Source organism: Dendrobates tinctorius, unplaced genomic scaffold (genome assembly GCF_039654945.1).
Source record: "Dendrobates tinctorius isolate UK_male_01 unplaced genomic scaffold, ASM3965494v1 ptg000039l, whole genome shotgun sequence".
Classification (NCBI taxonomy): Eukaryota; Metazoa; Chordata; class Amphibia; order Anura; family Dendrobatidae; genus Dendrobates; species Dendrobates tinctorius.
The window spans coordinates 1,857,159-1,880,000 of record NW_027361707.1 but is presented as its reverse complement, the minus strand read 5'-3'; the positions used below and the strand labels follow the sequence as shown (position 1 = coordinate 1,880,000).

Below are 22,842 nucleotides of genomic sequence, written 5' to 3'. Positions count from 1 at the left end.
CATGAACAGCTCATTTACATATTAAGAAAAACGTGGATTTCTCTGGAATAAAACATCAGATCTCAGGTCTCAAGGCGTCATTTTATAGAGCTTCCTTTGACCTACATGCCCATACAGAAGGCTTAGGATGGTAGATGCTACTAACAAATGCCCTTTAAAATGTGGGAATGCCTAGTAAATTCTCTATAGGACACTCACTATTGCACCCTCTGAGAGGCACCACCAAAACCCTTCTTGGTACTCAAATTACAGTGCCCCCTGCGCCGATTGGCACCAGCCTACACATGCATTACAAGAGATGTCTACGGTTCCGTGTTGCCACTCAACAAGAAGCACAAAATAGCATCAATAGGGTGTGCAAATCTATGTAGGTGCCAACACTCAGGGGTAAGTGTACTTTCAAATTGCCTCTTCTCTTCCTCCTTCATAGTTATTATTGGCACTGCAGACAGATTTGTAGACAGATTAGAGCAGGAGTCAGAAAAAAAAACCCCTGATATCTCGGGAAGGTAGCAGATTTCTCTTTTAAGATGTCTTATATAGTTTCTCATATTCACTTGTACTATTGATTTATGGGGGAAAACGTATACTTATTTTGAGGGTGACTGTTTTGGTGACTAAACTTAATTAAAAGTGGATCTGTTGCTATTTTATTTAAAGCATCTTGAGTAGAAATGATTGATCTTTATAAAGAATTTGGGGGGGGTACTTAAAAAGGCCATTCATGTAATGCTTGGACAAGACGGTCCGCAAGCGGTAGGGGGGACACCATCTATGAAGTCCAGAGACATAGGTTCTTTTTGTGAGCAAACCCCATTAAAAAAGTGGTAAAAAAAAAAAAAAATGTAGGTCTGGTAGGGGGACGCACCCCATATCCTAAAGGTCCGCCTTCATAACCAGACACAGCGCCATACCTCCGACAGTGGCTGTACCAGGTACTGCAGCTTAATCCCGCTGACACTAGTTCTACAATACAGCGTTGTTGTGATCGGATATTGAGGATTTCATTTTTGTAGTCATGGATAACCCCAATAATGTCCATATGTCTAACTCTCAGCACCACAATACTCACATTCTGTGCATTATTCTCCAGTGTCCCTGAGCGGTATATACCGTATACCACGCTGCCTATGGCCAAGTGTTGAGCCGACTAATTACATTAATCAGTTTTACACCTTTTCCCAGTAACGTGAAGGTCTGTAGCTTTGACATTTGGAATCAAGAGCCTTATGCAGTGTGCACCGATCTGATGATTAATCTCGGGACTTCATCCTCTCTGCCGGATATTGGATATTTGCATTTGTCAAGTCCCACTTGTCACTAATTACATGTTTGGCAGCTTACTTTGTTCTTAGAGGTATTGGAAAGAAGTGGCTGCTTAATGTCTTGTCCCCAGCATTTCTTCAGGACATAATAACTGCAGGGGTGCAATGAGTAAGCCTGGGGCCCAAATAGCCCAAGACGCCATCCTACTATGACCACCAACTGTAGGGATAAGCATTACTACCCCCATGCACCACCTTGACCGCATGAACTTAACTTTTTTCACTTCCAGACAGATTTATTATCACTAGAGATAAGAGAATCAATCCAAGGTCAACTAAAAGCTTAAATTTTACAAAAATGCAAGAATTGTCAGAATACATATTTATTTGTGAATACGACAAAATTAGCAGGATTTTAAAAGGTTGGGAAGGGATTAAAAAAAATATATTAATCCCATTTTCCTGGCCCTCACTTGTCTCTGACCTCACCCAGTCAGGTCCTCTTCTAGGTTGCTCTGGTCCTTTTCTCTTTGTTTTCAAATTGATATTCAGTACCTCTGGCGCTGACTAGTCCTCACCACTTTATGATGTTGAGGCTGAAGAACGTTGTGACATTGCATTAGGCTTAGTCAGTGATCATAGGTACCTAGACGAGGACCGGGAGGGAAGCTGCATGGGCGGACATTCCTATTTTTAACCCTTTCGTTTATCCTGCTCTGGGATCTGTAGAGACTTCAGACCATACAAAGGCACGTTAGAATTTCGAAAGAATTCAAAATTTCACTCATCTCTACCCTTCGCCTTTAAGATCCATTGGCGGTGGCCCATTTTAGCCCAAAACCTCCATCCATAATAGCTATGCCTACAACTCACAAACTACAACAACATTTGTGGTCTATGAGCCATGGCTTCCTGTACCTTCATTTTCCTAAGTCTGGACTTGTTATCGTGGCACCATGCCAAGCAAGTCATGGTTTCTTGTCTTTCAAGGGATTCCTCCACTTCTTTTGCAGTCAGGAACATTTCTATATTTACCAAATCCTACAATAAAAAAAAAAAAAAAAAAAAAATCAATATATTAATACATTGCATAAATTCCTTGGAAAAGAATATTCTTCCTTTGTCTCTTATCAGCGTCCATTGCTAAGAACATTTTTAACGCGACACCACATCAAGGGATCCGACAAGTTCTTGTGATGCTCATTGCAAAGTTTTCAGAAGACACCTATATGTTCCCCATAATTCTGGTTCATCAATTTTAGACTTTTTCAAATTTTTTACAAGTGTTCTCCTGGAGACATACTATATCAGGAAGGCTTGTTAACACTGCAGCAGAACAATCCCTGCACTGAAGCTTTGTAGAGTTTTACAACGGTCATTTACTTACTGGCGAATAGTCCTGTACCTACAAAGATCATCAAAGCAGTAATAGAAATCAGATAAATAATTAGAATTTTTTTATGCCTCCCATTTAAGGATTGGAAAGTTCTTTATTCTCAGTGGAATGTGACAGCAGATCTATGGTGACCTTTAGAGACTCTTCTGCATTGCCGGCTGTCACAGCTGCCAATGCTTTGTCAAAACATCCAACTGGCAGTGGCACATACAGGATTTTGCATCACCAAGACAAAAAAAAAAAAAAAGATTTTCCATTGAAATAAAAAAATATATTTGTGCAAAAATTCAGTTTAATAAACCTATTATATTTTTCTATAGAAGAATGTTTCATCAGATTCCAAAGATCTGGTCACCAGAACCTAAATTTGGGTATTTTGGATTATTCACTGCCTGTACTGTACTGTTCTGAGTGCGCACTAGAGAAGAAGCCGAGTAGGACAAATGACGTTCCAGCATAGTTAAAAATGGGAAAAATGTGCATATTGTTTCAATAAAAAAACGTAATGTACCAGCAAAGCCAAATGGCATCATTAGTGCTTGGTGCTACCTGTGTTAGCTGTTACAGTATGGTTCCTACACTGTAGCAACTAGGGGGACATGTGTCACTGACTGTGATGCCAACAGTAAGGCTAAGTTCACACGTAACGGAATTCTCGCGGACGTAACCGCAAAAATTTCTGAATTCCATTCCGCAGGAAAATCGCTTTTTAAATTCCCGCGATTTTCCCGCGGAAAAACTAGCGATTTGCAAGCGTTCGTAGCTTGCAGAATGCTAGCGTTTTCCAAGCGATCTGTAGCATCGCTTGGACAACTGATTGACAGGTTGGTCACACTCATCAAACATAGTGTTTGACGAGTGTGACCAACTTTTTACTATTGAGGCTGCCTATGCGGCATCAATAGTAAAAGATAGAATGTTAAAAAAAATTTAAAAAAAATTAAAAATGGTGTTATATTCACCTTCCGGCGTCCCACACAGCGTCCCCAGGCCTCAGCGATGCTCCCGTTTCCCAGTAATGCCTTGCGAGACCTTTGATGACGTCACGGTCTCGCGATACTGTAGCGATCTCGCGAGGAATAGGGACCGCTACAGTATCGCGAGACCGCAACGTCATAAAAGGTCTCGCAAGGCATTACTGGGAACGGGAGCATCGCTGAGGCCCGGGAAGGCTGCGGGGCACGCCGGAAGGTGAATATAACACCATTTTTTATTTTTTATTCTATTTTTTACAGGGATATGGTACCCAGAGCCCGGAGGACAGTCTCCTCTCCTCCGGACCGTGGGTACCATCCGCTAATGTTCTGCTTACTCTTCGCATGGTGGGCACAGCCACATGCGGAAAGTAAGCGGAACAATGCAATCCTATGTGGGCGGAATTGCCGCGATTCCGCAAAATAATGAGCATGCTGTGTATTTTTCCGCGAGGTGATTCCGTATGGGATGCTGTTTTTTTTGCGTTTTCGCGGCAAAAATCGCACATTAAAAAACGCTGCGAAAACGCAAAAAAATCTGAACGTGTGAACGCAGACTAAATGTAAAATTTTTACACCCATTACAACAGAGAAGGGTAGACAAACTATTGTCCCGCTTAGCTTCTTCTCTAATGCACACTTTGACAGCACAGGCAAATTTGGACACACCTCTTCATGCAATGGTTTTCCATGTAGTTATTGGAATGTGCACATTGGAGATTCAGGCTGAAGGCAGCAAAATCAGGAGAAAGGACATATGGAAAGGAGGAGTAAAGAACCAAACCAGAATGTGTGTTGACACCTTAGATTCCTCAAAGTAGCCCCCTTTTACTCTGATGACAGCTTTGCACTCCATTGGAATAAGCTGCTACCAAAGCAGGCTTCCATTGAACAGGTCTGCCTAGTCATGAGTTCATTTGTGGAGTCACAGACCGTCAGAAAGTGTTTGTCATCATCAGGTATGTTTTGCAGAGGCAGTGTTGGTACACAGCTCTATAGTGTTCATATGTCAAGAATGACTCAACTAAACAAAGGATGGACTGTTTGCCTTTGTTTAGATGAGTCATTCTTGCCATATTCTGGCTTAGAACAGTTATGGAGTTGGAAAGAACACTATAGACCTTCAGTCAATTAAAAAAATTGCTAGAATCTTGAAGGCTTCCTCAATGTGCAGTCATGAAAACCATCAATCAATATGATGAAATTGGCTCCCATGAGGACCACCCCAGGAAAGGATGAACAAGAATGGCCTTATTTTATGCACTTTTTAGCAAGAAAAAAACCTTGCTAAAAAGTGTGTGCGTATTATAGTTCAGAGTCAGCTTCCTCTGATCACAGCATCGTTCTCAATCACAGAGAACTTCTCACTCTCCTCCTGTCCAACACTAAGCCGTCTGATTGATGCAGGGCAGGAGAGAAAGGACCCATCAGAAACGGCACAGATGCTGCATGCCCAGACTAGTCGATGGACCTTTTAGGTCATGTGAACTGTCACATGCCTGAAAAAACCGTCAAAATGTGATAATGTCAGTGTGTGTGTGTGTGTGTGTGTGTGTGTGCGCGCGCGCTGCAGAGAGTGTATATAATGTGTGTTCTGTATAGCTATTTGTGTATATTATATTGCCAGCATTTGAGATACCAGCCTCATAACTGATGCACAGACATCAAGTAACAGACACATCTCAACATTAACTGTCCATAGAAGACTGAGAAGTAGGACTTTTTGGTCGAATTGCTGCCACAACTGAGGACCTCAAACAACAAGAGGAGCCATGTTTTGGTCAAGCAACACAAAGACGGAACATTAGATCAGTGGAGATCAGTCCTATGGTCTGATGAGGCAACATGTGAAAATTTTACTACTAATCCCCAAGTTTTTGTGAAGAACGGAGGTGAGTGAATGCGTTCTAAAAGTATGTTCTGTGAAGCATGGAAAATGACGTGATAGTCCGGGGGTGCTATGCTGGTGATTTATGAAGAATTCAAGGCACCCTCACCCAGCATGGCTACTACAGCATTCTGCAGCGACATGCCATCCCATGTAGTTTGAACTCATTTGTGCTGCAAAAGACACATGTATGGGCTATACAAGGGCTACGTGACCAAGTAGGACAGGGAAGCGAGAGTGCTGTGTCAGATGACATCACCTCCATTATTACCCAAACTCAACCCAATGGAGATGGTTTGGGATAAGGTGGAGCAAACAGTGAACGCAAAGCAGCTGACAAATGATCAGAACCTTGGGAAACTCCTCCAAGACTGATGGAAGCCATTCCAGGTGACGACCTGATGAAGCTGCTTAAAATAACGTCAAGGGGGTATAAAGCTGTCATCAGAGTAAAAAGGATATAATTTGAGTTAGATAACATTTAACACATATCCTGGGTTTTTTCTTTACTCCTTGCTTCCAAATTTGTCCCTTTGAGGTATTACTGCCTCCAGTCTGAATCTATTATGTGCACAATCCAATGAGAACTAAAAAGTCACTTCATGAAAAGGCGAGTCCACACTTTTGACATCATGCAGTAACGAGTAGGCATGGTTCAGGCTTTGTGGTTTCAGTATGGTTTCTAGAAGGTAACAAGGGTGATTACAAAAACCAGCAAAGTAAAACCCCTCCTTAGACTTTAGATGTCTTTTGGCCAAATGACGGGTTGGACGATCAGTCAGCTGGCAGCTATCTCACCCGGCTCTCCCATACACAGGAGTGCCTGCTCTACCGAATGCTCCTGTGTTCTCGAAACGAGAGCCACCACCAGACATCTTTAGAGAACAACAGGATCGGCAGTGCAAAATCAGTCATGCCGGATACTGACAGGTTCCACCAATGTTCCTCTAATGTGCATGCGGGAGCCAAGACTCCACCTATTCATGCAATTTCCCTGCATCGGTAATCTGGCGACACCTAAAACTCGGCCTATAAGAGGATAGAGTTATCAGCTGAAGAAGAATAAATGTAAACTCTGCGCGATTGGAAATTAATTATTTTTCACCGGCGTTTCCTTTAAAGCTGTAAACCTTTAACTATCAAATACAAAGAGAATAAAGAATACCGGAGGCTGAATTTCTGTGGTTCCCGAGCTCCCCTCCAAGAAAACCAAAGCCAATAAAGCAATATAAAGAACAGCTGTTCAATAGGAAGAAAATAAGTACAAAACAGGAAATATCACGACGCTCATCCTGGTTTGGCAAAGATCTTAAATTCCAGAGATAGAATAGATGTGAGAAGAGGAGAAAAAAAGGACTAAGCAGCCGAGCTAAAGCAAAAACCCATATTACTCAGTCAGAGTCATTGCTTGCCGATGCTTCACAGTATGTAAACTAATCAGAAATCCACTGGCGGTGATAGGAGGCGGATGTGCAGTACTCGGCTGCAGCCACCATCAGAAGACGGAGCACTTCCACAAATGGGCAGATCCAGCCGCCAACACGGAACAGCTGATCGGTGCGTGTGCCGGGTGTCGGACCCCAACCCATCAGACATCGGTTGGCTGGGGTCATCAGTGATAAAGTAGTGGACAACCTCTAAGACGAGAAGAGCTGTTGAGAGCAAAAAGGCAAGAAGGCCACACGGAAATCACAAGGCGTAAGCAATACCCCGGGGATGGACTATGGTTTTTCCTTCTTTTGAACACCAGAGTTTCAGCGAATTCAGTCATCACATGTAGTGTTAAAGAGAATGGCATCAGTACACACTACCGCACTACTCGACACATATACATAGCACAGGATAGATCTATAGAAGAAAAGTTGTTGGCTACTAGGTCATATATGTACACAAAACACATGAACATAAATTAGTGGACCACAGAAGGACACACGGGTAGAGAGTACAATGTGACAACACCAGTCGGTGTGATTCAACTAAGTTGTTTATGAGTATCTTCACCAACTGCAAAGGGTTAAAGGGTAACTTGTGCCCTTCTGCCTTGGTTTATGGCCACACCGAGATCCCGTAATGTCCCATTTCTCACGCCCACCGCTCATGCCGCAGCAGCGCTTCCAGCTGGAGAGCGCTGCCGTCTCAACATCTCCTGACAGGCACAGGAGAGGGGCATACACAGGAGGACGCTCATTCAACGGATTCACCTTGCAATATGGTTTTCCTACAATCACTACCCTTGATTGCGAGTCGCATGACTGCTACCAGCTAACACGCAAAGCTCTGGGTTGGAGCTAGATGACTGCTACTAGCTAACACGTAAAGCGGATTATTGCCTAACAGACAATCCTTGCATGTGTTGTGGTTGTGGCTGTCTAAAAGCCATGAGAACTCAAACAGATTTTTCAAGCACTCCGAAGACACTCGGTTAACACATGAGCATGCTCGGAAAACACCTTATCCGAGCATGATCGCTCATCACTACTCCTTACCCATTTTGCTGACAGATTAGCACACAGAGCCTACCTCACTACCAGCAGCTTCACAGTACCAGCACTCAGTGAGCGCAAGCTTGTATTTTCCCTCCAGTCTTAACGTGAACCTGTCAGCAGGATTTTGCCAAGTAAACTACAGGCATTGTCAAGTTGGCGCTGTTAATCTGATTAAAATGATACCTGGGGTGAAGAAATCCGTCTTGTGGTTCTTGTGTAATCAGTGTTAGAAGTTTTCAGTTAATGATATGCTCAGGGGCAGGACTGTAGACAGAGTCTTACCTTCCTGCTCTAGGCCAGAGAAACCAAGGAGAGACCTGCCCACAGGCCGCCCCGCAGCACAAACATGTCCCTCATCATAGAGACAGACTTGTTGTGTTTCAGAGCAGCCTGTTTGTCAGGTTTTTCCTTGGTTTCTGTGTCTTAGAGCAGGAAGATAAGACTCTGCCTACAGTCTTGCCCCGAAGCATGAGCAAATCATTAACTGCAAACTTCTAACACTGATTACACAAGAACCACAAGATGGATTTCTTCACCCCAGGTATCAGTTTAACCAGCCCAAACTTGGCAAGGTCTGTAGATTTCTTAGCAAAATCCTGCTGACAGGTTCACTGTAAAGAGAATCTAACTGCAAGATTTGCCCCTCTCCTGAATTTGACATTTAAAGAGTAATGAAGCGTTATTTTTTAATATTGATAAGTTTCTGCACAGTTATGAATCTTTATAACATGCTTCATTTGCTTTTCTTGCTTCCTTTTCTCCAGAAATCCATCCATGCTGAAAGTGCTGTTTTACCTTGTTCCCTCACAGTAGATGATTTGAACTGCAGCTGTCCCAAAAAAAAAAAAAATCTATACTCCAGTGTCTGCTTCTCTGCTGAGACAATTCACAAAGGTACTCCCTGTCTGAAGATGGGGGCGGAGGACACGAAAAGCTCGCAGAGGAGCACGGATTTTTAGCAAAGCTACGGTTAAAATAATCTTCTTTATTAACAAAGCAGTTAAAACAGTACTTTCAGCATGGAGTTTGTGAAAAAAAATAATAAATTGGAATATACTACAAATATTCATAACCTGCACAGATTATATCCATAGAGTAAACAAATTTTTTTTTTTAATTTAATTATTGATTAGTCTATGCAAGGTCCTGAATATTAGTAATACTTATGATTTTATTTTGCTTTTTTTCCTCACACACTCCATACTGAAAGTGCTGCTTTATCTGCCTTGTTCATGTAGATGCTTTGAGCTGCAGCTGTGCCACAAATCCATACTCCTGTGCGAGTTCGGATGAACATAGAAATTAGTATGAAAAATGGTTCTCTGCAATTAGTTAATAGGGGCAAACCCTGTTATCAGGAACTGAAGTCAGGGGAGAATAATGGAGTAAATAAGGGAGGGCTGTATACAAATTATATTGAAACAGATCTTCCGAGTCCAGAGGAGCGGTGTTTGTAGTGGGGTGAGAGGAGTCACTGTCAATCATATGAGCGTTCAGCCGACAGACATCTATAGTGTCTGGCTGGCTAAAAAAAAAAAAAAAAAGGCGCAATCTCAATATTAGAGGGGTATTAGATTGTTGCTGTATAGTCAATCCTCCGATATGACAAGGCAAATAACCTGACCATCAGTTAAACCAACATGGCTGCCTCGATCCCGACCCCCTCGGAGACGGTCTGATGTACAGATGAAGGATGGCGCCTTTCTAAAGCATTAAAATGTTGCAGGCTAACGCGCGCAGCGTTTCTTAAAAGCTCCGCTGAAGGGAAGCGGGGACGTCTTGGAAGGAAGCGATGAACCTGATTTATTTTGAATTGGCATCCACAGAGATTATTTGGAACCGCATAAATATGTCACGCTGTGATGGTTCATTCTTCAAGGGAAGAGAAGGGGGAAAAAAAAAAAACCTTCTCCTCTGTGGGGAGCTGTACAATTCAATGTGCTGAAAAACACAATAATCCCGGCCTGCTAATGTTTGTATTAACATAAAAATCAGCTTGTTCCAGCACATTGAAAGTGGAGGCGCGGGACTGAAAACCCGCACAATCCGAGAGTTATCCGGAACAGCCCCGGGGCGGAGGAAGAAGTAATGGATAGAGGGTACGTACATGTATGGCCGAATAATCACGACAAATATGGAAGATGGCACCCATAGACTCCAATGATTAAAAATGCATGCATGCAGGCTCGGGCTACAAAAACAATGTACATACATTTATATATACATGTGTAAATAAATGTCATGCATACATGAGGAATAACACCATTGCTGACCATTGTATGACTTGTTTTGTATGTCAGCTCATCCCCTTCTGTAGGAAGCTTTCTCTTATTTTTAGCTAGCCCTGTGCTAGTGGGTAGAGACTAGCCACTATGACGTCTCCCATACACATCACACACAGACATGAGGGATTCAAGCACTCCTCTCTGGATCACATGTGAAGAAGCAGCAGCAGTACTGAGCAGTGTAGATGTAAATCCAGCACTAAGGTGAAATTTAAGGTGTTTTTCTGACTCCTACCTGTGACGAGGTATGCAACAGAGCAGGAAGAGACACCAGGCCAATAAACAATCCAACATCCTGCAGAGTGGAACAAAGACAAGCATGTCCCCACCAGATACAGGACAAGGACTGCTAATGTATGCTGGATTAGGAGCCTAAAAACAAGTAACTATGTGCCTGTTCTACCAGGCACTGCCTCAGAAACCACTCCTGACATAGATTCTACAGAGCAGTACTTACTCTTTCGGGCTGCTCAGTCAAAGGGGAAGGACAGCTGAGGACATGCTGATTGACAAGCGGCTCCCCGCAATAAGGAAGCAGAGAGCCAGCTGTCCATCAGCATAACATCGGCAGTCACAACCTGTAAACAGAGCAGAGCGGAGGAGAAGCAGCTGCTCTGTCGACATGACATCAGCAGAAGCTGCAGAGTCGTCAGCTGGGGCTGTCTACCTGCTCTGTGCCGGCAGAGATCTGCACTGGGCAAAATAGGCAGGTGGTCAGCAACTACCTGCCTGTTAGCACTTAGGCCCATAGTAAAAAAATATCATCCCTGTAACCAGACTCTGTACAGAGCTGCCAGTCCATCTGGTCTCGAGCAAGGCTAATTTTGGCATTTTAACGGAATGAACGAAGTAGATTTCTCTGATCAGATATAATAGAATGTTTCAGGTTTGTTTGTACCAGTATTGATTTAGCCAAAGTTTGTTGGAACGAACAAGACCAGTTTTAGGCTGTGTGGACACGGTGTGTTTTTGGTGCATTTTCTCCACCCGAAATTGGTCCAAAACCGCTAGGGAATCCTTATGCTAGTAAAGTCAATGAGAATCCTGAAGTGCTGTGCACATGATCAGCAATTTTCCTTTTCAGATTTGTGGGGCTTTCAAATCTGCAGCATGTTAGTTCTTTGTGTGTTTTTGCTGCCTTTTTGACCCTTTGACTTCAATTGAGTCAGCAAAGCAGGTATAAAAAAGTTTGCGAATTTGCTGAGGTTTTGCTTGTGACTTTATGGTGTTTCCCATTATGTAAACTGTGTGACAGCGTGAGAAACACCGAAGCAGCGGATGTGATCGGCAGTAACTTTACCGCCAGTAAATAGTTACCGTCAGTCAGAGCGCTGCGGGGTCATGCTATCAGATGTCGGCGTGACCCCATAGATGTTCTCATGCAGCAGAGGTGCCGTAAATGAGATCACTGGGGCTCATCAGCTGATGAACTCCGGTTCATTTTCCCACCGCAGCTCAGCACACACACTGCAGGAGCGATTACAACTTGTGTGAGTGTGTAGCGGGCTGTCCTTGAGAGCAGTCACATCTCAAAGGCATCAGGATTGTCGTGGGACATTATGGATTATCTCTTCACTGTACAGGTGATAAATATTGTGGTTTATTATTTTAATTCATTTACAGGAGACCATAGCTTCAGTGGACTGGGTGTTGATGTGAGCATGGCTTAATTTAGAGTCAATAAAGGAGCCTGTCATTATTTCAATTAAAGGACTTTATTATGTGTGTGTTTTTTTGTTTTTTTATAATATCACTTTGAGGTTAGTAATGGGGGTGTCTTATAGACACCTCTCCATTACTAACCTCTGGGCTGGATGTCACCAGACAATACAAAAGGTGACATCAACCCCCCCCTCAAATATCACCCCACTTGCCACCGCACCAGAGCAAGTAGGAAGAATGAGGCTTTATGCCAGATTTGGCCCATCTTATGGATGCACCTTATCTGGGACTGCTGAGAGCTGATGTTTTTAGCCTGGGAGGGTGCCAATATCTATGGCACCTTCCTAGGATATTAATATCAGCCCGCAGAAGTCTGCCTAGCCTTTCCTGGTTATTATAGGGGGACCCTACGTCATAATTCTGGGGGGTAGGGGTCTCCCATTTTAATAGCCAGAAAAGGCTAATTATACAGCTATAAGCTGATATTAATAGCATGAGAAGCTCCATAGGTATTACCCTCTTTCCAGGCTATAAACATCTGTCCCGAGCCGTCAGCTTTCGCCTGCTGGTTATGAAAATTACACGGGAGCCCACGCCTTTTCAGAAAAATAATCATTAAATACATGTACAGTAAGCTGCACACACTGTACTAATTATATGTGACGAACCGGCGGCGGCAGAGGTGTAGCGATGCGGAGGCTCGGTTTCGACAGTGGGCAGTGCGGAGTGCACCGGAGCAGGGTCCCTTTCTCAGGATGCCAGCAGCAGAAATGTGGCGACGCTGCGGCCTGGTGTCCACGGCAAGCAGAGCCAAGTGCATCACCGGCTTCCCTGCAGCCATCTTCCTGAAGCCGAGGCGGCGCGTGCGCAGATTGAGATCTCTGCGGCCATTTTCCTGAAGCCAAGGGCCACCGAGATCTCAATCTGCGCACACGCGGCCTCAGGAAGACGGCCGCTGAAAAAAGGGGGATGCATTTGGCTCTGCTCGCTGAGAAAGCGACCCTGCTCCAAGCTCTGCCTCACCGCAGACACCTGACCTGCAGCATTGCACCCTGGGACTACAGCATTGCCCCACTTCTGCCACCGCCGGCTTCCTGAGGAAGGGACCATGCCTCCTGTGACCCCGCTCTACCACCGCCGGCCCTCAGGTAAGATACCTTAAATTCGGACAATAAGACGGACCCCCATCTTATAAAAATCTTTTTTCTGCTATTATCCACCCCAAAATTTGGGATGCACCTTATGGTCCGGTGCCTCTTGTAGTCCGAAAAATATGGCATATATCCATTCTATTCTCTCGGGTCATGCTGTGATTTTACGGCATGCAGCAGATGAAATGACGGGGTTTCAAGGACATGAGTGTATAAAAATCGGACGGCACTCGTATGGTCCGAGTGACGTGCAATATTTTTTTCTCACACCCATTGACTTGCATTGGCGAGTCTCGTCCAATATACGAGAACAGTCGCAGCATGCGATGTTCTTGGTGTGTGTGTTTATTTAACACTTTACTTACAGGTTTAGTAATGTGGTTGTCTGGCTGACACCCCTTCATTAATAAACGCAGGGCTTCCTGTCCTCGACAGCTACTGGCACCAAGCCCTAATCCCATTACCCAGATGCGACTGAACCAGGGCATCAGGAGGAGCCTGGGCTAAGGGCCAGAATTGGCGCTTCAAATATGAAGTGCCCTTTCTGGGGCAGCTGACGGCTGGTATTTCTAGCCTGGGACGGGGCAAAGGAGCTTGAAAAAGAAGGAGTTGCTCCAAAAAGTATTAATTGATGTACAAAAATGCATACAAAAAGCACATTTTTCCTGCCAAGAGATGGAGAAACTTTGCAGAAATTTTTGCAAGCACATGCGTGCACACATACCCTTACAGTACGCACGTATATACTCCTTTGATAACATGTATCGTGCTGCTGTGCGCTAAAGAAAAAAATCTGTATTGGAGAGGTCTTAATAGCCATTCTCCTTGGAGGCGCAAGAATACCTCTTTAAAGAAGCCTGTACACATTAGAAGAAAGTTGGCCGAACCTGAATCTGATGCATCGGTGTTCTCGTGTGCTTTGTCGTTTTATGTGCTACACTTCCATGACAACAGAAAAAGAAAGATAAAAAAAGTTTGCAGATTTTACCAAGGTCCAACAATGTCTGATACCAGATTAGAATTTGGCAGTGTAGAGGGGGGAGGGATGTAAGATAACAAAAGTTTTCACTAACTTTAAAATTGTTATCACAAGTAGTTGCACGGCTCTAATAGGCTTCCATTAATGGCCTGTCAACGCAATCTTTTTTAAAGGGAATTTGTCACCAGTATGCTGTAGGGACAGAGACCCTGATTCCAGCGATGTATCACTTCATTTACTGGGTGCAACGAGTGTGATACAATCTCAACTTTCTCTGCTGCAGATCTAGCCGAGCTTGGGAAAGCTGAGCTGTGTATAACCCCGCCCACACCACTGATTGGCAGATTTCTGTCTACACTGTGTTTTGCCAAAAAGCTGCTATTCAGTGCTGGGGGGCATGGTTGGACCAGGAGGCATGAGACACCTAGTCCTATAGTGATAATCTCCTGCTGATAAAAACAGGATTTTTTGGGTTGCTTACCGTAAAATCTGTTTCTCGGAGCCTTCATTGGGGGACACAGAGACCATGGGTGTATGCTGCTGCCACTAGGAGGCTGACACTATGCACAAAAAAGTTAGCTCCTCCTCCGTCGTATACACCCCACCGACCGGCAGGAAATTCCTCAGTTAGTGAGAAAGCAGTAGGAGAAGTAACGGAATAGATTGAAAACAGAACAAACAACTCAACTGTAACCAATCGACAAACATAAGAACAGGAGTTGTAGAACATGGGAGGGTGCTGTGTCCCCCAATGAAGGCTCCGAGAAACAGATTTTACGGTAAGCAACCCAAAAAATCCTGTTTTCTCGTTCGCCTTATTGGGGGACACAGAGACCATGGGACGTCCCAAAGCAGTCCCTGGGGTGGGAAACAAACTTCCATCAGGCCAGTGGACTCACCACCGCGGCCTGCAGAATCCTTCTACCTAGGCTGGCGTCCGCCGAAGCATAGGTGTGGACCCTGTAGAATTTCACAAAAGTGTGAACCGAAGACCACGTTGCAGCTTTGCAAAGCTGCAGCGCGGAAGCTCTGTGGCGCACCGCCCAGGAGGCGCCCACCGCCCGGGTAGAGTGCGCTCTGATCCCTGAAGGAGCTGCATGATGCTTGACCCGGTATGCCTCCAAAATTGCCGATCTGATCCAGCGAGCAATAGTGGCCTTTGAGGCTGGGTGACCTTTCCTTGCACCGTCTGGAATGATAAACAGAGAGTCTGACTTCCGCAAGGAAGATGTCCTGGCTAGATAGACTCTCGATGCCCTGACCAGGTCCAGCTTGTTCAAGGATCGCTCCCGAGGATGAGCTGGGCTCGGGCAGAAGGATGGCAGAACAATGTCCTCATTGAGGTGAAACGAAGATACCACCTTCGGAAGGAAAGAGGGCGGAGGCCGCAGAACTACCTTGTCCTGATGAAGTACCAAGAAGGGAGAGCGGCAAGAAAGGGCCGCTAATTCCGACACACGTCGGATGGAAGTAATGGCCACCCGAAAGGCCACCTTCCAAGAAAGGAGGGCAAGGGAAACATCCCTGAGAGGTTCAAAAGGAGGACCTTGCAGAACCCCAAGAACGAAATTAAGATCCCAAGGATCCACGGGCGCTCGGTACGGAGGAACCGTGTGAGCCACACCCTGAAGAAAGGTTTTGACCTGGGGCCGGGAGGCCAGCGTCTTCTGAAATAAAATGGACAGTGCCGAAACTTGACCCTTAAGGAACTGAGAGCAAGCCCCGCATCCAGCCCTGTCTGAAGAAACGCCAGAACAGAAGGAAGCGAAAAAAAAACCATGGCCGCAATGTCATTGGCCTCACACCAGGAGAAATAGGCTTTCCAAGTACGGTAATAGATCTTGGAAGAGGAAGGCTTTCTGGCGCGGATCATGGTATGAATCACTCGATCAGAGAATCCTGCCCATTTCAAAACCTCGGTCTCAACAGCCACGCCGTTAAATTGAGCGACCGAGAATTGGGGTGGCAAATCGGGCCTTGCGACAGCAGATCTGCCCTGTCGGGAAGCTTCCAGGGGGCGTCCGCTAGAAGGTTGACAATGTCCGCGAAGCAAGACCTTCTGGGCCAATTCGGGGCGATGAGGACGACTGGAATCCCTTCTGCCTTGATTTTCTTCAACAGCATGGGAAGAAGAGGCAGGGGAGGGAACAGGTAGGGGAGCTCGAACTGTGACCAAGGAACGGCCAGAGCGTCGGCGCCCCCTGCCAGGGGGTCCCGAGACCTGGACATGAATTGTGGTACCTTCCTTTTGAGGAGAGACGCCATGAGGTCTATGTCCGGGGTTCCCCACCGACGGCAGAGCAGATGAAACACCTCCGGATGTAGGGACCATTCCCCTGCCGCGAGACCCTCGCGGCTTAGAAAATCGGCGGCCCAGTTGTCCACGCCGGGAATGTGAATCGCGGAAATTGTTGGAACAAAGGTCTCTGCCCATTGAAGAATTCTGGACACTTCCGCCAGGGCTGAGACACTCCGTGTCCCCCCTTGTCGGTTGATATACGCCACCGCTGTGGCATTGTCTGTTTGAATCCTGACAGGCAGGCCCTTGAGGCGCCGTTCCCAGTGGACGAGAGCCAGAAGGATCGCTCGTATCTCTAGGACATTGATCTGCAGAGCTGATTCCTGAGTCGACCATCGACCCTGAACAGTGTGATTGCGGAACACTGCACCCCAGCCGATGAGGCTGGCGTCCGTTGTGACAATCTTGGAAGAAAGGACCGCCCGAGAGAATGAGGGGAGACGTCAACCACCAGTTGAGAGACCGCTTGATCCGGCATGAAAGACGAACCGGACGATCCAGAGACAGAGCCGACCTGTTCCACCTGGACAAAATGGCCTGCTGGAGGGGCCTGGCGTGAAAACTGGGCAAAGGGAACTGCCTCTATTGCTGCCACCATCTTCCCCAGAATCCTCATGGCTGTCCTGAGAGATGAAAACCGTGCGATCTGTAGTGATCGGACGCCCTGCTGCAGGGAAAGAATCTTGTCTTGTGGGAGAAATACCCTTGACCGACTAGTGTCGAAAAGAAGGCCCAGAAACACAAGGCGTTGAGTAGGGATCAGACAGGACTTTTCCGGTTGACGATCCACCCAAAACTGGACAGGGTGTCTAGAACGATCGCCACACTTAGGCGGGCCTGATGAAAGGAGGGAGCCTTGATCAGAATATCGTCGAGATACGGAAAAAGAACAAGACCTCTGATCCTCAACAAGGCCATCAACGCCGCCATAATCTTCGTGAAGACCCTGGGAGCGGTGGCGAGCCCGAAAGGGAGCGCGACGAACTGATAATGTTCGTGGTGAATCGCAAACCACAGGAACTTCGGATGTCCGGGAAATATGGGCACGTGTAGATAGGCATCTTGGATGTCTATGGAACACATTAATTCCTGCTCCTCCATGGAGGCAATCACCCAGCGAACCGACTCCATCCGGAAGTGGCGGAGGCGAACTCTCTTGTTGAGTAACTTGAGATCCAAGATGGGTCGAACCGCCCCGTCCTTTTTCGGCACCACAAACAGGTTTAAATAAAACCCTGTGAATCGTTCTGATTCGGGAACGGGCACAATCACCCCGGAGCTGAGGAGAGAAGCGATGGCCGAACCGAACCCCGGGATCAAGGCAGGATCCCGTGGCGGACGGGATTGGAAGAAGCGATCCCGTGGAAGAGAAACGAACTCTATTTTGTATCCTGTCGATACAACCTCTCTGACCCAAGCGTCCTCTACTGAGGCGAACCAGACGTCGCTGAAGAAAAGAAGTCGACCTCCCAATTGGAAGGGACCCACGGAAGACCGATGATAGTCATGCGGACGTAGACCGTCCAGATCTAGATCTGGGTGGTCTTCCCTGGGAAGAGTGGGACCGCCAGGACGGAGTGAGCCTGAAGGAGACCTTCTTTCTTTCCTGACGTGCTTGTGGCCTTTGCTGGTTGGAAGGGTTTTCCGCCGCATTGAAACGGCAGAAAGACCGAAAGGGACGGAACTGACGCCTTGGAGGAGGTCTGCGAGACTTGGATTGGGGGAGAAGAGAACTCGTACCTCCGGTAGCGTCCTTAATAATCTGGTCCAATTGGGACCCAAAGAGACGCACTCCTTGAAAAGGCAGATTAGTCAGACTTTTTAGAGGACAAGTCCGCCTGCCAGGCCTTGAGCCAAATTGTACGTCGGATTGCCACGATGTTGCTTGACGCCTGAACCGCGCAAGATGCGGAATCCAAGGAAGCAGAAAGCAGATAATCCCCCGCATGGGAAATCTGATTGGCGAGATCGGCCAAATGCTCCGGTTGTGCCTTATCCAGAATGCCCTGCCGAAGGTCCTCTGCCCAAGCGGATATAGCCTTTGCTGCCCAAGATGAAGCAAAGACTGGACATACCGCCGCAGATGCCGCCTCGAAGGCAGACTTTGCTAGGGATTCTATGATTCTGTCATTAGAATCTTTTAGAGACGCTACACCCGACAGCGGAAGAACATTATTATTAGAGAGTCTGGATACGGGAGGGTACACTGAAGGAGAAGCGGCCCAGTTGTCCGTGAGCTCTTTAGCAAACGGATACAGCACGCCGAGACGCTTTCCTCTTTGAAAGCGTCTAGTCGGATCTTCCCTTTCCTTGGTAAAAATCTTCCCAAACTCGGAATGAAAGGGAAACACCCTGGAAGGTGTTTCCACCCGTCTGAACGAAACCTCCTGATCTGAGGATTTCGCAGGGGCGTCAGTGATGTCGAAGGTATGGTGAATCGCGGCAATGAGGTTCTGCACCGTAACCTTCATGTTCGCATCCTGATCCGAATCCAGCTCTAAGACCCCTTCAGATTCCGAAAGCGCTTCACCTGACTCGGGAGAGGAGGCCTGAGAGGGAGACTGCTGGGGAGTATGGGGTGAGGTAGGGCGAGGAGAGGACTCCGCCTGGAGATCCTGCCTGGGTCTCTGGCGACTGACACTGGCTGGCTCAGATGGGACGTCCTGGGACGTGCTAGGTCCCGCAGAAGCTCCCAAGGGCAACTTATCCAGAATGGCTACTAGGGATCGAGACACCTTGGTGAGGTCTGCCACCGACTGTGATAGGTAGGAGGCCCAACCCGGCAAGGGGGGCTCACTCACCCCTGGGGCTATGGATGGCTCCTGAGCGGCGCCGGGCTGTGCAGGGGAGGGCCGAAGAGCGGGTACGATCAGCCTTAGGGATAGACATTGTGAAAAACCTGAGGTAGTGCCGGAAGGTTGGGGGACAGAGGGCGGAGAAGGGTCAGTCTGCCGTGCAGAACTACTCACGGTCCGGTGTCCCCAAAAGCGATGCTGCTCGACCTGTCCGGGGATGCAGATCAGGGAGAAGTCCGGCTGGCCGTCCCAAAGAGGCAAAAAGCTGCTTGCAGAAACTGCTCAGGGGCTGGGGAGCCTCTCCAGCTGCGTCCGGCTGGCAGGCTGTGAAGATGGCGCCTGCCTGTAGAAAAGCGCGGGTCCCGGGGAAGGGCGGTCCTCGCAGGGTTAATAATTGCTGCCCTCTAGCCATAATATGCTGGGCAGGAGAGGGAAAGGCGGGGGGAGGGCCTGTGGAGAGCGGGAGTGAAGCCCGCTTAGTAGAAAGGGGCGGGGGGCGTGGCCGCGACGCTGCGGTAGGCCCGAACACAAGCCGGGGCCTAAATTAGTTGCGGCGGCCGCCTGTCAGCAGGGGGTCGGCGCGGAAGATGCGTCGCAACACCAGGCCGCGTCCCTGCCCAGAACTGCCCGACTCCAGCGCTACCCCTGCCGAGATGGAAAAAAGGGGGGGGGGGGGGAGCACAGAACGAGGCCCGTGAAGACCCGGGGCCTGCATGGATGCGGTGACCGTGGGGGGATGCGGGGCGTGCAGGGACCCTAACGTGGTCCCCCTGGCGACCGCTCCAAGAGAAAACGCCGGGGGAAGACTGACATACTCACCCAGGCTGAAAATCCCACGCTGTCTGTCTCTATGAAATCCGCGCCTCATCCAACCTTCAGGCTCTGGTAGGCGAGAGGGTGGGAGGCGGGGGGCAAGGACCGTCCGTGCGGCTGGCACCTACTTGTGCGAGGCTCCTGGTCCTGCTCCGGAGACCTATGAGGATACGGGGTGGCAGTACACGCCGTACTCATAGTCTCTTTGTGGGAGTACGGATGTGACTGTTCACTCCGTATCCCTCCGGAACCTGCAAAGAAACGACGCACACTGAGGTAGATATGGGTCTAATAAAAGACCCGTGTCCACCTCCTACTGACACTAGGCTAAACTGAGGAATTTCCTGCCGGTCGGTGGGGTGTATACGGCGGAGGAGGAGCTAACTTTTTGTGCATAGTGTCAGCCTCCTAGTGGCAGCAGCATACACCCATGGTCTCTGTGTCCCCCAATAAGGCGAACGAGAAATACTGATTTTATTCAAATAGCAAAACAGTCCAGTAAAATGATACACTGCTGGAATCAGGGTCTCTGCCCCTACATCATGCTTCTCTCCGACTACAAAAGCAAAAACCTGCTGACAATTTCCCTTTAAAATGGTACAAGATTTTCTAAAAAAAAAAAAAAAAAGACTAAAAGAGGTTTTCCAGTTTTTGTAAGACCAGTCTCCACTGGCGCCTTTTTATTTAAAAATAATAATAATACAAGGTATACTCACTGTGTCCAGGTCCAGCACTGAGTCTTCACCATCGCTCCTGGAGTCTGATTATCTGCAGTGCTGACATCAAGTCGACAGCACTGCAGCCAGCCAATCTGTGAGCTCAATGGCTCGACCCACTCAGAGCGCTCGACAGCGCTGCAGGCAATAACAGACACCAGGAACAGTGGTGGGAACTCAGAACTGGACCCAGGGAGAGTGAGTAAAGCATATTTTCCAAGACCAAAAAAATCTACTAAGAAAAACTAATTGCCATGGAAGTTGTTCTATAAACTGACGTATATTTTTTAATGTAATGGCACCATTTCTTTAGTTTGTTCTATCTTTTTTTTTTGCCTCCAAGACAAATGAGAAAAAAAAACAATAAAAAAAAAAACAAAAAAAAAAAAAGAGTAATGTCAAATAAAAAGCTTTACTGGGTTACCCAATTTGGCAGTAGGGAGATGCACTCTACTCACTATATACATATAGAGGTGGCTCTCAGACATTTCGATATAAGCGCGCAAGCTTTATTATCAATCACCTTTCCACATTTTTTTTTTTTTTTATCATCCACATCATGTACGAAATTCAGAAATCCTCCAGTGATTTTCCATTTCAGAAAGAAAATTGATGAAAACCCATTATTGGTGTGGCTCCTTGACTATGGCTGCCATCGGGCGGTTTCTTTTTATTTAGACGGGTCTCGGTGATGGGTAGGAAAGGAACCTTTGCTTCATTTACCTCCTCGCGCAGCGCCCAGAATGACATGCAACATATGGGCTCATTTTACATACATGCGTCAGAGATCATATTGATGGATGCCTGGTTTGGAAGATAATGAGGGCGGGACAGCTGCAGAAAACAAAGATTGTGAATAGTGATGGCCTGGGTCAATCCATGAACGTTCGGGTTAGGCCAACATCTAAAAAAAAAAAAAAAAAAAAGTTTGGTTTGGGTACCAGAACAGTACCCGAACCTCATTCAGATGAATGGGGAGCCCAAACATCTGTTTGTCACACATCTGCGTGACAGCGCAGCAAACATGGGCTCTGGTAAGCGGTAAGATCCTTACTGCCAGTGAGAGCACTACGGTTTCCACGTTTTTTTTTTTACCGCCAGTCACACACATCTAATCATCAATGTATACCTGCTGTCGCTGATAACAGCGAGCACAGGCGCCGCTGATGGGAGTATTCATCAGCCGGCACTATAATGACATGGGGTCTCTTCTATTTTTGACAACAGCGCAAGCAAAACCGATAGCTGCGGGCTGCAGCCCTCAGCTGTCAGCTTTATCATGGCTGGTTATCAAAAATAGAGGGGTCCCACGCAGTTTTTTTTATATTATTGAAATAGTTTAAAAAAAAAAAAACACGGCGTGGGGTCCCACCCATTTTTGAGAACCAGCCAAGCTAAAGAAGACAGCTGGGCGCTGGTATTCTCAGACTGGTAAGGGACCATGGATATTGCCCCCCCCAAATGCCCCAGAAAAGGCAAGTGGGGTAATAGGGTTGGGGTTGATGTCAGCTGTTTTATGATGGCCGACATCAAACCCAGCCTGTACTGGTTATCAAAAATAGAAGCCCCACGTCATTTTTATTTAATTTTTTATTTATAGCAAAAGAGCTGGCTGACAAATATTCCTATCAGTGGCACCTGCTCTCGCTGTTATTGGTGACCACAAGCGTACGCTTATGAGAGTCGTACTCTCATCAGTCGACGCCTGTGACCGGCGGTAACCTTTTTACCGGTTACAGCTGCTGGCTCACACTGTCATCCCACAGTGTGGGAACCGCAGACCTCTGACTGGCAGTAACAAACTAACCACCATTCAGAGCCACCGGTGTTTCTCACGCTGTCACACAGATGAAAGCGTGGGAAATGGCTGAAGTTTGGAGTGCCAATCCCGAACATTAACACCCACTTCCTGGAGAAATCAGTGTTCGGGGTCCGTACAAGGACACTAGTTGTTCAGTAGAGACCCTGTACTTTATTGTTCGGGTTCGACGATCTCCATTTGTGAACCCTTCAGAAGTATCAAAAAATATAAACCACAAAAGTAAAACAAACAATGAGAAGACCCCCCCCCCCAATAAAAAAAAAAAGTCTTAAGCCGGCCATACACAGATTGCTGGCAGCCAACACAGATAC

General features: G+C 46.9%; 1 protein-coding gene across 1 annotated transcript in view; it reads right to left on the bottom strand.

The window, feature by feature from the left end:
- MAEA (macrophage erythroblast attacher, E3 ubiquitin ligase) overlaps positions 1 to 22,842 on the bottom strand; it is a 109,341-nt gene that overhangs the window by 18,674 nt on the left and 67,825 nt on the right. Inside the window, exon 4 of the mRNA XM_073574416.1 lies at positions 2,184 to 2,306. Coding sequence (XP_073430517.1) covers positions 2,184 to 2,306 — 123 coding nt within the window. The remainder of the gene's footprint in view (positions 1 to 2,183; positions 2,307 to 22,842) is intronic.